The 18,815-nt window shown below is 35.9% G+C and overlaps 1 protein-coding gene across 2 annotated transcripts; it reads right to left on the reverse strand.

Annotated features, from left to right (window-relative positions):
* Nucleotides 1-1,022: 1,022 nt before the first annotated feature.
* Nucleotides 1,023-18,815, reverse strand: LOC123529697 (LIM domain-containing protein A-like). Of its 2 annotated transcripts, none has more exons than XM_045310148.2 (7): nt 18,662-18,815; nt 13,299-13,415; nt 9,308-9,544; nt 8,796-8,863; nt 8,098-8,246; nt 3,900-4,020; nt 1,023-2,810 (listed from the first exon to the last, which is right to left on the reverse strand). In XM_045310148.2, exons 2-7 carry the CDS (start codon nt 13,411-13,413, stop codon nt 2,646-2,648), a joined length of 855 nt encoding a protein of 284 aa, XP_045166083.2. In that variant the 5' UTR covers nt 13,414-13,415; nt 18,662-18,815; the 3' UTR covers nt 1,023-2,645. The 2 variants fall into 2 exon arrangements, with proteins under 2 accessions (XP_045166083.2, XP_045166084.2); XM_045310149.2 differs by having other exon boundaries at nt 13,299-13,418; nt 18,662-18,809.

Raw genomic sequence — 18,815 nt, forward strand, 5'->3', positions numbered from 1 at the left:
ACCTAGATATCATTAAGGTGAACATTCTGACTAATTTTCATGAAGATCCATTGAAAAATGTGGCCTCCAGAGAGGTCACAAGGTTTTTCTATTTTTAGACCTACTGACCTAGTTTTTGACTTCACGTGACCCAGTTTCAAACTTAATCTAGATTTCATCAAGGTAAACATTCTGACCAATTTTCATGAAGATCTCATGAAAAATATGGCCTCTAGAGAGGTCACAAGGTTTTTCTATTTCCAGACCTACTGACCTAGTTTTTGACCGCACGTAACCCAGTTTCAAATCTGACCTAGATATTATTAAGATGAACTTTCTGACCAATTTTCATGAAGATCCATTGAGAAATATGGCCTCTAGCGAGGTCACAAGGTTTTTCTATTTTTAGATCTACTGGCCTAGTTTTTGACCGCATGTGACCTAGTTTCGAACTTGACCTAGATATCATTAAGGTTAACATTCGGACTAATTTTCATGAAGATCTATTGAAAAATATGGCCTCTAGAGAGGTCACAATGTTTTTCTATTTTTAGACCTACTGACCTAGTTTTTGATCCCACGTGACCCAGTTTCAAACTTGGCCTAGATTTTATGAAGGTGAACATTCTGACCAATTTTCATGAAAAACTCTTGAAAAATATGGCCTCTAGAGAGGTCACAAGGTTTTTCTATTTTTAGACCTACCGACCTACTTTTTGGCCGCACAAGACCCAGTTTCGAACATGACCTAGAATTTACCAAGATAAACATTCTGACCCATTTTCATAAAGATCCCATGAAAACTGTGACCTCTAGAGATGTCACAAGGAAAAGTTTACGGACGGACGCACGCACGGACGCACGAAGGACGGACGACGGACACCGCGCGATCACAAAAGCTCACCTTGTCACTTTGTGACAGGTGAGTTAAAAATGTGTGTCAAGGTATTTAAAGTCACACAATAATTTCGGGCGGACTATCCTCGTCAATGGAGATATAAATGAACTAACCTGGTTTTCAAACACAAAAACAAAGGCACAGAATCTGTGAAATGAAATTTATTTAGTACTACAGATTCTTCTATATACACTGAATAAAATTGCTTTATTAAGTACTCTACTAACACAGATACTTGCGATGCTAAATTTGTAATTTTTTATAATAGCAATACCATTACTGAAATCGACATAAAATTTGATTAAGTGGTAAAACTTTACAATGAAGCAATGATAAGCCGTGTCTTTTTTTTGTTAGCTGGAAATCAAAAATATGGCGGAAATAACTCATTTGTAACAATTTCCTTAAAACTTTGGGACATGTATCCGAAACAAACCATGTTTTATTGTTATTAAACTGAAAATAGACTAGACACATAAAATGTAATTTTCGATTTAAATATCTTTGCGCATGCGTTTTTTTTTCATTTACATTTTGTAAACTGCTGTGTTTTAAACAACAATTTGCTTAATTTCATTTCATAAAATGATATTTTGTTGGTATATATAAATTATATTGTGTGTTAACAAATTACGTTACTCCCGAAGATCTCCTTAGCAGATGAAACCGGTTGAGTTATTTTATTTAAGACAGAATTTAATACGAATAATTAAATATAAAAAATGGCAATTTAATTAATCTTTTTTTCTGCCATTTAATGCATTACCAATCAATACATTTTGAAGATACAGATCTCTCAAAATGTTTTGTTTTAAACAGTCATTGAAAATTGGTGTATTTAGCAATGTTGTTCAGTGTACATTAAATATTAGACACATAAACCAAACTTTAACCCTTACCATGCTAAATTTCTGTAATGTCCATCTTTCAATTTTGACAGCACCATTAACTGTTAAAAGGGTGCCCACCAAAAAGATACTGACTGAATGGCGAACAGTGCAGATCTTTGATCAGACTGCATGGATGTGCAGGCTGATCGTGATCTACACTGGTCGCTAAGGCAGAATTAATCGTGTCCAACATGATAAGGGTTAACATATTGCAATGGTCTAAAATTGTACTCTCAACACTCAATAAATAACACTGTCCCTATATTCCAAAAGCATGTACAGTGCTTTAGGGTATAGCGGATTTTATGGTATAGAGGATAGATTGACAAATTTTATCTTTAGACTTCAGTTATTGTATAAATTTTCATATCATTCTTTTACTGGCATGCAAACAGACAAATGACATACATTTTAAATATTTGCTTGTTGTGTTATTTTTCATATGTCACCAAATGTAAAATGTAGCTATCCCCTATAGACTAAATCAGTGTATATGTAAAAAAACGTCAGTGAATGAAAAGTATTTGATAGAAATTTAAAAAGCTGAATGTTTTTGAAAAGAGAATACATTATTATTCTGATTTATAGTAAAGAAATCTTGGAAAGTTTGTTAAGAAGTGGATTTTAAACTAATAATTGAAAAATTGACCAAAGCTATCCTGTACACCCTAAATCAGCGCATATGTAAACAATGACTATGAGAGAAAAAACATGTGAATTTCTATTAAAAGCTGAATGTTTTAAGAAGAATAGATGTTTTCTGTCTGATATACTGAAAAAAAACCTACTATTTTCATTTTTTTGAATTGGAATGCAGGAAAAATTAGTTAGCTATCCGCTATACCCTAAAGCAATGTAACTGTCTGAGAACTTTAAAGCTAATGATGGTGACTGTGACCGGTGTGATCGTGGTTGTGCGTGGAGTGATCGTGGTTGTGTGCGGAATGATCGTGGTCGTGGCTGTGATCCATGCCGTGATCATACGTTTCAGGACTCCAGCCAATCGCACAGCACGACATAGATTTGCCATCTGAATCATGTACCTAGAAATATAAATAAGTACTATACAATAATGTCTCACTCAAACGTATATGGTAGGGTTGAAGTCCAGTCTTATAATTGTTCAATTCTTCACGTGAGGAAGCCATCCAGCTGGCTTACGGAAGGTCGGTGGTTCTACCCAGGTGCCCGCTCGTGATGAAATAGTGCACGGAGGGGCACCTGGGGTCTTCCTCCACCATTAAAGCTGGAAAGTCGCCATATGACCTAAAATTGTGTCGGTGCGACGTTAAACCCAACAAAATAAATAAATAAATATAATTGTTCAACATTATTATAGTTATGAGATACGAAAGTCCTTAAAAAAGTTACGACCCTCTTGTTTAACAGCACATTTAAATCATTTTGGGCAGAGAATTTCTTAAAGTTGAATTATTACAAAATGTTAAAAATATCTTACTTAGAAAACAGACGCTTTCTTGAATAATTGTAAAGCTATATAAACGTAAACAATATTACAAAACCTTACATCTTTTTGTCAAAGAAAGTTGAACAATTCATCGTATTTCATTAAACAGTACAAAATGAACCATTTTTGGAGACAAGCGAAACGGAATGATAGTTAAACGTCATATTGCGGATGATCATTATAACTCTTTTGAATGTATTGTCATGTTTGCGATTTACCGTTTTTAAATATGGAAATTAATCCGTACAGAACAAAATGCCAGTGCAGTCTGCATATAAATACTAAGTAGCCCGAGCCCAAAAAGCAATATGTACATGAACTCTGTTCCTATGTGTGTCTTCACGGCGCTGTATACTGCTTATCTACCATAAAAGTCTTGCCAAGACGACGAAATCGAAATGTGTGCTATGTATTCTGTGAGTGTGGTAAGTGGACATTTTCCCTAACCATCATGCACCAGCCTGCAGTCTAATGCACGTCAAATTTGTGCTATATTTCTAGGTGCGTAACTGATACATACACATTTATACATATATCTTTACTTTACATTACTTTATACATATATCGTTGAGACATACAAATCCAGGAAGGCCAAACTGCGTGTTAACTGTTTATAAATGTCGTCTGCAGACAGCAGAGAACACTCCTATAAAACATTACCTACCATTATACTCCTGCCTACAATGCTAAACTCGCTAAACAGTGTAAGATGAGTGTCGTTCTTCCAGGTTCCAGCAATTTCGCCATTCCCGTCTGTTTGAATTGTACCCATGTCTCCGACGTCACTGTTATAGGCGAAAGACAACAATTAAAAAGTCGCAAAACAGAAATGCTGCCAGAAGATAATGATACAGATACAATTAAGAAATAATTTATAGGAAAATAGTGTTTCAACAGTTATTCATGCACGATGGGAGGTAATACGTCGGGCGTAATAATTTCACGAGGGCGCAGCCAGAGTGAAATTATTTTGACGTATTACCGTCCAAGTGTATAAATAGTGTTAAAAAATGTTTTTGCTATGAATTATTTCGATTCTAAATAATTATGCATTTAATGTAAAACAGTTGATATAATATAGAAGCGCTCTTTCTTGGTCGCAACAAAAACTTTGACGTCATCGCACGTTAATGTGACGTCGTGTTTTAAGGTATTGGACCCGTAATAGAGTACCTCCTTTTTAAAGAGTATTAAATTCCTACCATAAACCTACTTTGACTGCAATTTTCAGGGGGCGTGGGTTCAAGCCCCACTGGGACCAACATTTTTTCCATATTTTCCTTTTTTCTAGTAAGATTTTACTTCTTTCAAGACTTATTATGGATGTATTGTACAAAAGTGGAAAATTTTCATTTCATAAGCGATTTCTTGCTGTTCAAAATGAATTTACCTCTGAATCAGGAGGGATAGAGTTACACATCTTTAAAAGTACTGATATACATGCGGTAAAAGTTCTCTCTTTTGCCTTCAAACTTTAGATTACATATTGTGGAAGAAATGCAGGTAGGTTTTACTTCTACCTCAAGGCAAGGTTATTTTCGAATGAAGTGAGCAAAATTCAAAACAGACCCACAGGATTCAACCTTAATTTTTCAATGTTGGGAGTTAGAATTCTGTCTCATTAAATCTGTTGACTTGAGGCACCCTAGAAAAAAAAAGATATATACAGTTTTGTTTTGTGTTGTGTTTTATAATTGTTTAACAATAGTTTGATGTTTTTTTTTATCAAAATTAATGTTGTAATGAATTCTCTCCTAACGTTTTAGATTGTGGCCATCACATTGAAATTTGTCTTCACTTGAGCTTGAGGAAATGCCATACATTATACAAAATTTACAAGAAACGGCACGGTAAAAGTTGTTTAAAATTTGTAACACAGTGCGAAACATGGTCAACTTGAAGAAAATACCAAGCAAATTTTCAAACATTACTATTAGGGGTCCAATACCTTAACAGAGAAAAGCATATTAGAATGTATATTTATTCAACAGTCGTGAACCTAAATTGGTGATTCAGCTTTGTTTGAGAACACTGTAAATTTTTGTTATTACGGCCACTATGATATAGACTGGCATCACAGGTGGCAGTAACGTACCTAGGATACAGTATAGGTCCATGGGCCATATGCACTTACATTTATTACAATTATAATGTTTTCTTAGGAAAAAAATGACAAAAAGCCATTTCGAAAAAAATTTTGCTCCTGTGACAATGAGCCATCTACAAGGTAAGTATGAACAGTTTCACACGTGTATTGCTACCAGGTCCGTATTTTTTTTTCAAAACAATATTTCCTTATCAATGATTGGCCGCCTTTTCGGCAAGAGATTAATCTTTCAGAAAAACCTTACTTCAAAACCCAGTTCCAACCCGTTTACGCATCACGAGCGAGCAACGGCGTACAAAACGATAGTGATTTCTCCACCCGAAAAAATCCCACACATTTTTCGCACCGAAGTCTCCCCCCTAAAACAAATCAAGTACACCTTGTCAGTTAAAAGTTGCGCTACAAGCAGTCAGAATATGCTAAATGTAAACTAACAAGACTAAAAGTAAGGTTCAATTCTACTTTATTACTTACCAGTTGTTATTTATTTGAATTTGGTAAATAATCTTCGTGAGCCATCGCTGCTTGTTTATATTCGGGTACTCTTTGGATTTTATCGCTACGTTTGAAATACGTAAACTGTCTCCGCCAATGAAAACGTTCTTTACAACCACCGTTTTGTCAACGGTAATCATGGCAGGCGAAAGTAATTTTCGAAAGCGAAAAAGTTAAATTGCAAATTTGTAAGTAATTACGAAGAGTTAAACCTGATGTTCGGTCTTGCTAGTTTGCATTTGGCCAATTCTGACCGGTTGTAACGTTATTTTTAACTGGGACGGAGTACTTGATGTGTTTTAGGGGGAGACTTCGGTGCGAAAAATGTGTGGGATTTTTTCGGGTGGAGAAATCACTATCGTTTTGTACGCCGTTGCTCGCTCGTGATGCGTAAACGGTTTGGAACTGGGTTTTGAAGTAAGGTTTTTCTGAAAGATTAATCTCTTGCCGAAAAGGCGGCCAATCATTGATAAGGAAATATTGTTTTGAAAAAAAAATACGGACCTGGTAGCAATGCACGTGTGAAACTGTTCATACTTACCTTGTAGATGGCTCATTGTCACAGGAGCAAAATTTTTTTCAAAATGGCTTTTTGTCATTTTTTTCCTAAGAAAACATTATAATTGTAATAAATTTAAGTGCATATGGCCCATGGACCCATACTGTATCCTAGGAACGTTACTGCCACCTGTGACTGGCATCAGTCTTTAGAGTCCTTCAAAACAAATACCCCTACCATACAATCCTCTCTAATAGCACTTTCTTGAAAAAAAAAACAATATCTCTTATCTCTGACTCTAACTGTTGAGATGAGCTAGTGAGAAAATGGTTTCTTGAGAAAAAATCATTGTCAGTATGAAAAAAGATATCAACATTATTACAGATTATTTAATTTTAACAGACTTTGTAAATCTAGGACTGATATTGTTCAGTAGGTGGGGGTTTCAGCAGCTTCTGATGGGAAAATGTTTCAAATTTCCTATGCGGCTTAACCCATAGTGTTTCACTTCTTGACCCATGGCTATACGTATAGTCTATGATGGTCTTTAATATCAATAAACAAAATCTAAAAGAGATCTGTACACTTAAACAAAAATGTCTGCATACTTTTATAATTTTATAATGAACTAAAAATTCGAATAAAGTAGTGCTGTCTTTCAGAAAGTTACATCCTTTTTTGCTACCAAGAACTCTAGTTGTAGGTCTGAAAAAATGCAAACCTTCTGCGAAAACAAGCAAAATGTCTGTGACCACAGGAAACATACCTCTATGTTTTGTGCAAAATGTAAAAGAATGAAATAGAATTCTATGTACTACCATGGGATTACTAACTGTCTGAAATTAATGTCATGAATGATTATCGTCAGAGATTTTGCTATTGATGAATAACGGTTGAATTCATCTTTAACAAAATATGATATTGCCATATGAGCCGTGCCATTGGAAAACCAACATAGTGGCTTTGCGACCAGCATGGATCCAGACCAGCCTGCGCATCCGTGCAGTCTGGTCAGGATCCATGCTGTTCGCTTTCAAAGCCTTTTGGAATTAGAGAAACTGTTAGCGAACAGCATGGATCCTGACCAGACTGCGCGGATGCGCAGGCTGGTCTGGATCCATGCTGGTCGCAAACCCACTATGTTGGTTTTCCCATGACACGGCTCATATAAGTATTGAATGAGCAATCTTAAAGTTATTCTATTTTCCTACAGCTGAACCAAACATCATGATAACATCATTTTGTAGAGAAAACTAACCATTTCCTTTGATATATAACATGACGAAACAATATAAATTTGTAGCTTTTTAACTCATACATAGCAAGGCCAATGTGCACATTGGGCTGCATCAGCACAATTTTGCCTTTGACTGACTACTGACACCTTTTTATTTTAAATATAAATTATTTTAAAACATTTCATTAGAACTGTTTCTCGTTTGACTTGTGTGATAGGAGATAAAAGGCTGTTTTCACTGAAGTATAATTTGTTTTTCTTTCTTTCTTATGCATAACCTTTACACAACAATATATTAAAGAATGCAACTTTTCTAGCCAAGTATCACATGAATATGTGTAGTGTACTTTATGATCTTATACGAACTGAAGGAATTTTTATATAGAAATTAATGTAACATGCACATAAACTGGTTAGAGACCAAAACTAGACAAGACTACAATACGGAATATAACGTGCAAGCGAATCTTTAACAAATTAAATTGTAGTGAAGTGATAACGGAAAGGAAAGAAATATTACTCACACGTTCTCGTGGTATGGATCATAGTGTTTGCCAACCATTTTACAATTGTCAGAGATGTCCCCATACTGATGCACGTGAAACATGTGTTCACTGTTTGCATCTCCAAGATGGTCGAATTGAAAGTGGAAGTTAGCAGCACGTTCATTATCCTAGTATAGAAATTGACACCAATGTTAAACAGATATCAAAACTAAAATGAGTAGACAATGCGCCATACCCATAGTCCAGAGAAGCAATATGTACATTTTGCTGGATTATGAAAACCCTTAAATCTTATGTAATTACATCTCAAGAAACTAGTTCTGGTGCCGAATGAGGAGACGTAATTTTTACCCTTTTTAGACACATTGTATTTAGCCCAGGCTAAAAATTCTAGAAAACGATTTACATTAGTGTGCAACGCTTAACTGACCGTTTTCAAGAAAGCGTCCGATTCAGTAACATCTATTATTTTAAACTAAATGTGCGACAAAATAAGGTTGACTGATTTTCGCTTTTCTATTTGTTAATGTTGTTTGTTTAGATCTGATAACAAACAATTCACGTGATTTTTGTTGTCTTTATCGGTATAGCTACAACAGTTTTAATTGCACTTTCACTGTGGAGTAAATAATTTCGTTTTCCTACATTATACTGGAACAGTCTAAAAATAGCATTTTTATTGCGCGTGCAATTGAGTAGCAAGAAAAATCACCTACCCCTTGAACAATAAGTATTGTGCCATCAGCATTTGAATCGTGCATATTGCAAAATGCTACATGTTCATCTGAAATTATTGTAAAAAGTATAAACACATTTTGTTGCATTTCTTTTTCCGAACATGCACAAGTATTGGTACTACTAACTATGGTTATAATCATTAAATAAGAGGCAGTACATAGAGGATATTTGTTGATAGAAATGTATATATCATATGCAATAATTCACGATATACTAGTATTTGTGTAGGTATTTATATACATCTATATCTATCCGATTATTTATAATTCGAGTGTAGTTCCGTACCAATCAAAAATAAATAATATTTTCATTGTTTACTCCACTGATATATTCCAGTATTTCATTGAAAAACATCAAATACATAGAAAACCGTTACTACGGGTTATAAACCGAATCTGGCGTTATTTAAGAGATAGAGCAGTCAACATTTGCTAATGTATATTTCAAGCGTCCAGCGGAGCTTTACACGCGCGAACGTTGACATACTTACGGTGTACGTGATCTTCCCCTCCACTGTGATCATGTGGATCATGGTGGTCATTTAAGTGTAAGTCAATATGCACGTGCGTATCGTCCTCAGCGTGACTGTGTTCGTGCTCATGCTTGTCGTCGCCGTGGAAAAAGAAATGGACGTTTTGGCCAGGACACGAGCCGTCGGAACCATGGGCTGATTCAACTTTTTCCTCCAGCTCTTCCACTCTCGCGATTAATTTCTGAACTTCTTCATCTGAAACAATCAGTAGCATCAGCCGAGTGTAAACTTTAGTTTTCCCGACGAGTATTGTTTTCAGTTCTGATTATAGTTATAAAAGTACATAATTGTCTAGTTTCTGTCCATAAAGGTGGTTTTAAGTGAAATGCGGCCTTCTGTTGTAAGAGGCAGATATAAAAAATACAATATTGTAAAGGTCTTCATTGACTGTAGTAGGATCTTCTCGAATGTTTAACATATCCTAAATACTGTCAATACCATGGCCCAAATTGTTTTTTCCATTGCAAAAATCGGACAAAATCACAATTTGAAGCTAATATTGATTGAGGTGTCTCGCGAGCAACATCATACGGTGTCTATGTTTCACAACTTATTCGTTTTGCAAGAGCTTGCTCAAAGATAGAGGATTTTAATGATAGAACTCTTCATATCACCAAGAAATTATTATAACAGGGTTACCGTATTCAAAAGCTACGGAAAGTTTTCAGTAAATTTTACTATAGATCGTCCGAACTGTTAGAAAAATACAATACTAACCTAAAACACTTTTAAAACATTGGACTTACAAACCCGGAATACTATGGAGATGTAGTATATAAAATTCGGAAAAATTAAACATAGTCCTTATTTTAATTAGATATTTGTAAAATGTGTTAAAAATTTTATCAAAAGAGACGATGTGAAAATCGTGAAGCACAGTGCATGTTTAGTGATTGACGCTAATTGCTACGCTTTCCTATTTGATGGTGCGGTGACTAATAAAGTGTAAGACTCCATGATGCTTTCCTCCTAAATCCTACATACAACGGACGGAGGGAGTTGATGTTTGTCTTGCAGCTTTCTTAGTCGTGCCCTTAAAAGTTAGACTCTTGGTGCTGCGACTTCAGACAAATTGTTGAGTACATTGGTGTAATTATACCTTAGATTACCTTAATTTTATGTTTTACTTAATTAATCAGGTATTTTTTCGCTAATTTAAGCGGGGATTTTATTTACATTATGTTGTCTAACTTGTTAAAAATAAGATAAGTGCGAGGTTGGCATGCCCTTAACGCATTTAACCCCCCCCCCCCCCCCACACACACACACACCCCAGTTTCCTTTATATAGGTTACTGACCGTTCCAAGGAAGTGCCCCTATTTTCAACTGATTTTCTGTCTGTCTTGTATTTTCTGTTGCGTATGTTGTCTTGTTTGTTGTAAGCATTTTTCCCCTCCTTCTCCTTGCTCCCCCCTGTCGCCCCTCATTTCCCCTTGTATTTGCGCTACCCCGTGTTTTGACGTCCCCTCCCCCTTTACTATGAGTTGGTTTTCGTGCCTCCCTTTGCTTTTGCTGCCGAGGTCCTGGGGCGGTGCACGATTGTTTTTCCTGCTTGTAGGTGTGCGTTTGTGTGCTTGTGTGTCTAAAGCGGTGCCCTGCAGTATTCTTGTATCTTACTTGTCTGTTTTCCTATGTTAGTCAGTTGGGCGTGGTTCTGTGTTTATCTTTGGTAAATGAATGTCTGCGCTATTGTGAGTGTAACTGTGATTAAGGAACGTGACATTCCCTTTGTATATTCATCCTTGATCTACTTTCCCCTTAAACCTCCTCCCCGACCCTATTTCTACCCCTTACTACTCCTCCCCCCTCTATCTATATTTGGCATAAATTTATCTGTACTTGTTAGATTCTTGAATTAACCCGTCTGTAATATTTTTCAGTTACAGCTTCGTTTTTGTTGTGGGCCTAATTTACAAATGCGTGGCTCTGAGGCTGTTTTCAGTGCTCCTTGCTTCTGAGAAATCTACCCTTACCTATTATCGTTTGCATTTCACAAATAAATATGAACAGACAGGCAAAAGTTCCGTATTGTACCTTTTGTGTTTTATGTTGCCGGACTACTTTCATTTAATTAGCATGATAAATAGCGCACATAAAACATCATTAATTTCTTTTTTAACATTGAGAAACATTTAAGAATTCGTACAAACAAAAAGGTGGAGGTATATAATAGAAGAGTCATTACAACAGTAGCTAGATCTGGCTTTTGTATTCGGCTCAAATGGAGTTTTGCCAGATCGGATTTCACGAGGAGAGTCATTACAACAGTAGCTAGATCTGGCTTTTGTATTCGGCTCAAATGGAGTTTTGCCAGATCGGATTTCACGAGGAGAGTCATTACAACAGTAGCTAGATCTGGCTTTGTATTCGGCTCAAATGGAGTTTTGCCAATCGGATTTCACGAGGAGAGTCATTACAACAGTAGCAGATCTGGCTTTTGTATCGGCTCAAATGGAGTTTGCCAGATCGGATTTCACGAGGAGAGTCATTACAACAGTAGCTAATCTGGCTTTTGTATTCGGCTCAAATGGAGTTTTGCCAATCGGATTTCACGAGGAGAGTCATTACAACAGTAGCTAGATCTGCTTTGTATTCGCTCAAATGGAGTTTTGCCAGATCGGATTTCACGAGGAGAGTCATTACAACAGTAGCTAGATCTGGCTTTTGTATTCGGCTCAAATGGAGTTTGCCAGATCGGATTTCACGAGCGAGTCATTACAACAGTAGCTAGATCTGGCTTTTGTATTCGGCTCAAATGGAGTTTTGCCAGATCGGATTTCACGAGGAGAGTCATTACAACAGTAGCTAGATCTGGCTTTTGTATTCGGCTCAAATGGAGTTTTGCCAGATCGGATTTCACGAGGCGGTCATACAACAGTAGCTAGATCTGGCTTTGTATTCGGCTCAATGGAGTTTTGCCAGATCGGATTTCACGAGGAGAGTCATTACAACAGTAGCTAGATCTGGCTTTTGTATTCGGCTCAAATGGAGTTTTGCCAGATCGGACTTCACGAGGAGAGTCATTACAACAGTAGCTAGATCTGGCTTTTGTATTCGGCTCAAATGGAGTTTTGCCAGATCGGATTTCACGAGGAGAGTCATTACAACAGTAGCTAGATCTGGCTTTTGTATTCGGCTCAAATGGAGTTTTGCCAGATCGGATTTCACGAGGAGAGTCATTACAACAGTAGCTAGATCTGGCTTTTGTATTCGGCTCAAATGGAGTTTTGCCAGATCGGATTTCACGAGGAGAGTCATTACAACAGTAGCTAGATCTGGCTTTTGTATTCGGCTCAAATGGAGTTTTGCCAGATCGGATTTCACGAGGCGAGTCATTACAACAGTAGCTAGATCTGGCTTTTGTATTCGGCTCAAATGGAGTTTTGCCAGATCGGATTTCACGAGGCGAGTCATTACAACAGTAGCTAGATCTGGCTTTTGTATTCGGCTCAAATGGAGTTTTGCCAGATCGGATTTCACGAGGCGAGTCATTACAACAGTAGCTAGATCTGGCTTTTGTATTCGGCTCAAATGGAGTTTTGCCAGATCGGATTTCACGAGGAGAGTCATTACAACAGTAGCTAGATCTGGCTTTTGTATTCGGCTCGAGTGGAGTTTTGCCAGATCGGATTTCACGAGGCGTGCAAGCGCCGAATGTGATCCGACCTTGCAAAATCCACGAGAGCCGAATAAAAAACCCCAGTACTAGCTACTGTTGTAATGACTCTTCTATTATATACCTTCCAGCTTCCCAGATTGAGCTACTATTATAATAACCCTTTTATATTTAACGAAAAATCAGAGTAAAGCCTTGTTACAGAAATAGTGAATCAAACAGAAACCAGTATTTATAATTATTGATTTTGAAGTCAGCTGAATATTTTCGCTATTTAATTTTCTGCTGACTTCACAATCAACCAATAAGCTATAGTACACGCGAACATATACCTGAATCAACGGACTTCCCTGGCCTTTTTCTCTTTCCCTTGTCCTTTCTGGCAGCTGATACACTCACCAACAACACAAAAAACAACAGAACGACAGTACGTCTCAGGAACCCCATTTCTACTAAACATATTTCAAAATGTTAAAGTCAATAAGCAATGGGCAAAAAACTTACACTTTCTTAACACATGCGGAATTAAAAAAAAAATAGATATAAACAGAATGACGCCAACACTGCATAACACATGACACCTGAAAAAGCTTCAATAATAATATTAAGTCGAAATGGAACATAACAAAACATTAGTCAGACATGAAACTCTTGATAAATTGCACAAGACTACTTGATGCTAACCAGGTTTCACTTAAAATGAAACGAAAATGTAAAATTTGAGTGCATCATGTTCTGATAAGCTAAGAAAGGGGTTAAAAGGCACATAAATTGTTTAACATTTAAGTCCCAAAAGTATATGCATGTCCCCTTTTTGCTAATGATGTATACATGAACTTTCAATTCAGCTGGAGAGTCTAGTACACAAGAAAGTCTGACGGACGAACGTGCATACGGACAGTATGCCTCTAAGATCTTCAACATAAAGACATGAAATTAGGATATAATTCGTAACAGTGTTGACTAATTCTGCATAATCATATACTGTGGCTATAGACACTTTGAGAATACACTTTGGAAGAGATACTTTCTGTGCAATTTTTTCTTTAGGGGAGACCGGGGCTAGTTGATACACGGGGCAGGTTGTTACAGCGCTTGTTTTGAAAAGATGACGTAGTTTATAAAGTCATCGATTTCTAGAATCTACAGGATTTCAATACCGCCATTTTTTCCGGAAGCCTGACGACCAAGAGAAAGGTATTTTTGAAAATTTTACAATAAAGTCAAGTTTTAGCCTCAAAAGTAATTTTCCTAATTTTTCCGAAAAAAAAAAATTCTCATTTATTCAATAATTGAGATATATTGCTCCGAATCAGAATGAAACCTTTGCACCATATAATGAGTACAATTTCTTCAGTTCAAAACAGTAAAATATAACATCTGAATTGTCTAGCTTGGTTTATGACACACGGGGTAGGGATGGGGCAAGTTGGTACACACACCACGGGGCACGTTTTTACAGTGTACCAACAATATTTTGTTTCAATTTATGAGTTACTTTTGTGCAAAGCTGGTTATAATTTTGCATGTAGACATCCACTATTTGGTTTAAGCGTCATTTTACATCTAGTGAATTTCAGAATAGGCTAGATCTCGTAGGTTTAATGGGTAGGAAAGCTGAAATACTCTATATTAGTTTCAAGTATGAAAACAAGAAATATCTTTAAAAATGATGGTCGACGAATTGTAATAAGGAAACAAGTTTATGAATTTTTCATCTGACATTCATCTTTCATCTAACATTTTGCAAAACTAAACACCGCACTTTAACAATTTAAATGGTTCTCTTTTAATTTTTCGCAAAGGTTTCGTTGGGTTGCAATTTTGTTTCGTTTATCCTTAGGCGAATAATTACAGCAGTAGTTTGATGAAGATTCATGAAGCGGTTCATGAGAATAGGTCATTAAACGTGTTTATATTTTTAGCTAAATTGGTCCCTATCCCCGTTTGTAACAAAACTGCAAGAGACCTTACGATATTGTTACACATCGAGTTTGATAAAAATCCATTACATTTTAGTGGTTAATGCGAAGAAAGGCATATCTACTTTTAGCTATAGTGGTCCCTAATAGGGCCCAAGTTCCTATATAAATAAATTTGGAAAAGGACCTTATAATGATGCTCCAGGCCAAGTATGACAGAGATCCACCAAGCTGTTCATGAGACGCTGTATAACGGCATTTCTAGTTTTAGCTCTAGCAGCCGCTAAAAGGGGTTAATTGTCCCAGCTGAACAAAGTTGGCTGCGGGCCTAATAAATATGCTACAAATCAAGTTTGATTAGAATACATGAGAAAAAATCAATTAAAGGATTTTTTTATTTATTATTTTTATCTATTTCTAAAATAGGCCAACTGATCCCGCTTTAACAAATGCATATTCGCTTTTCATGAATCTTTGGGCAATGACGTCACACCTATAAAAAAGTGAAGGTCAAGCAAATCATACAATTGTAATTATTTCAATACTTCTGTTTCATAAGCAAAGTTTGACCGTAGTCATATCACATAGATAAACTGTATGCAGCGTTCCTTTATTTCAGTGTAATGAGATTCAGTCATTATATAGCATATATATAATAAAACAGATTTCAACTGAGTTCAATATTTGTATACCATACTAAAGAAAGATATTCATACATAATAAATCAGTTAAATAATTTATAACAAATATATCAAAGCAAACAAGTACTCATTTTAATATGTAATTGTAACAAGGAAAATCTTTTAAAAAGCACTTCTCTACATAAATGACTCTTATCACACCCTTATTCATGTGATACGCAGACTGTATTCAGCTCTTTCTTTAATTTGATATATGTTGGTATTTGAACAGGTTTTTATCATATTTATTAAACTTACTTATCATTTTGAGATATATCAATATTCTTGCTAAATATACCGAGCCAAAGTTAGCTTTAAAACTGTGAACAGCGTCGTTTAGGATAAACGCTTTGTCTACATTTCACTCAGCGTAGCACAATCAACAGAGTGAAAGAAATTGACACTCTCGTCCAATCAGGCAGAGTGTTACATAAATCTTCCATTTTGATAAATTATCTATAATGCGTTATCAAGTAGTTTGATTTGCTAACTGAAGTCACGTGGCATAGGTAACGAAAACGAATTTAGACGGCGTCGCCGAAAAATGACCTCAACATATTTATAGATCTATATCCATGGTTATAGAATACATGTTTATAAATCTAGATAGATCTATACCATAACATCATCTTATATAATCATCTAGATCTATCTTGTTTTTCAGATTGTGAGAGATTATATACGAAACACAAACGGGTCCTCAACACCACACGATCTCTTTTATTGTATACTAGATAGGCCTCTTTACAATTATTAATCAAAATTTTTGTTTATTTTACTAACAATGAAAAACTAATGTATGTGAATTTGCAAGATCAGAAATATTCAGTTTCTAAACAAAATTATTTAGATCTAGATTTATAAGCTATTTGTTTCAATTACTTTCAGCGTTGGCATAACAATGCAGATAAGTCTATGAAAAAATAAGGATGATTTCATAAACATTTAACCTTTTTTTATTCAGGTTACAGGAATTCACCCTTTAAATGAAGACACTTTTGAGGAGACATAGTTTGGCGCTTCCTATGTAACAGATCGCCCTCAGCCTTGTCCAGATGCGACCGTGAACGGCAGACTTAGCTTATGGGGGTAGGAAAGCAGTTGAAAGCCAAGTCAGCAGTGAAATTTCTACACAGCAAGTCGAGTCGGACTTGCAAACCATTTATGCGATTATGTTGTCATGTTATGTGTTCTTATTAGAAGCTACATTGTTATGATTTTACAATTAGAAAATTTCAAGGATACTATAGACTTTTGAATAAGTGAGTGTTTTTGAAACTTGAATGTAAGTTTAAATAGACAGAACATTTTAAGGATACTATTAATATTTAAAAAAATGCTGTGTTTGAAACTAGTATTTAGGCTTACTGAAGTATGCAGAATGATGTTCTTTGTTGCTGCGTTGAAAGTTTTTGAAGTTTATAAAGTTAAAAGCAAAATAAATTAGCAATTTTGTTATTTTTTTGACGAAGTACAGTTTGTAACAACTTGCTCCAATCTATGTAACAACTTGCCCCGATGGCGGGATAAGTTGTTACATTCGACCTGGCTGATTCAACCGAACCTTTCAAGCTGTTGAATACTTCCCTTTGGGGAACCACAGCATTTATTTGATGGTCGGTAGAATGAGCTTTCTGAAAATAGTATCGAATCCGAAACTGGTGTATTAGTTTAGATCGTACACCAAAAAATCTAAAAAGTGTAGCAACTAGCCCTGGTCTCCCCTAAGTTTTGTTTGTTTTGGGTTTAACGCCGTTTTTCAAAAGTTAACCTAACCAGTGTTCCTAGATTCTGTATGACCTGTTCTTCGCAAATAACTGCCAGCTTTCCCACATAAATCGCAGGTGGAGCACGAATGATTTCAGACACAATGTCTTTTTATCAAATCGTCACGGAGAACATACGTCCCGTCCAGGGATTGAACAAATGACCTCGCGATCCGTAGATCTGCGCTTTCGTTATTGAGCTAAGCGGGCGGGCTTTTTCTTTAGTAGATAGTGTTATTTGTTCATATATAACAATTATTCTCAAGCATAATGACGTTACAAAGTTATTAAGATAACGAATTCGCAGAAAGAACGAAAGTCGCAAACACATTCGTAGGTACAACTTTTAAAAAAGGCTTCTGGTTACTCAGCCCTGCATCGTGCAGTTAGAGAACTGAAGACTTAAGCATTGAGTATTAAGTTCTAGCTCAGTACACAACTATATTGCTTTGTGTAAGCTTTTCTTTTGGGTTTAACGTCGCACCGACACAATTATAGGTCATATGGCGACTTTCCAGCTTTGAGGGTGGAGGAAGACCCCAAGCGCCCCTCCGTACATTATTTGATCACGAGCGGGCACCTGGGTAGAACCACCGACCTGGATGGCTTGTGTATGCTTTCATGCAACACATGCAAATTTTGATGGAAAGGGAACAGTAGAAAAGAAAACTGACATTTTTCTGTACAGCTGTTTACGGATTTGAATAGATAAAAATGTGTATTGGTTTGCAAATGAAAGCCATACGATAAAATAAAACTGGTTTTTATCTTCTCACAAAGCTGACATTATATAATAATAAGAGGATCCTTTGGAAGCAGAGAACGCAAATACTAGCAGACTTGGTTAGACTGACTCTGTTCGTCGATTGGAATGAAATGCGCCGGCTAGATCTAGCTTCGACGGAAGTCTGTTTCAAAAAAAAAGGATGTGTTCCATGGTCCCAAAGGATCAAAATATAACTATATAAATCTGAGACTATTTGAAAACAAATGTTTCTAGAGTTTTATAAAATGAGCAAGGAAAAATGTACAAGAATTTAAAGCATACAATATTCTAAAAAGGAGGTATAAGATATGAAAATATTGATCTCTTTTTTTCGGGCAATTATTTTAATATCTGGTACAAACAAAATAGCTACAATCAGCGCCGATCTGCGATTGAACTAGAAAATTAAATAAAACACATCTGTCCACTTAAAGGGCCCAGTATCACAAGTGTAGCGCTTGAGTCAATTGTAAAAATAAAACAGCATTAATTAAAGCCTGACCGTGGTTAAAAGCTGAATATTACAGAAATAGTTCATCAAATTATAAAAAATGTACTTACTATTTTAAGTTATATGAAATCTACGTCCACAGTATGTGTGTTTATTATAGTAAATGATAACTAGGAGAAATAAAAATTGGCATCAAAGTAATTATTTTGCTTACACAAGTACTTTGTCCTTATTACTGTGACATTCTATAATTAACTTGTGATG

Source organism: Mercenaria mercenaria, chromosome 13 (assembly GCF_021730395.1).
Source record: "Mercenaria mercenaria strain notata chromosome 13, MADL_Memer_1, whole genome shotgun sequence".
NCBI lineage: Eukaryota > Metazoa > Mollusca > Bivalvia > Venerida > Veneridae > Mercenaria > Mercenaria mercenaria.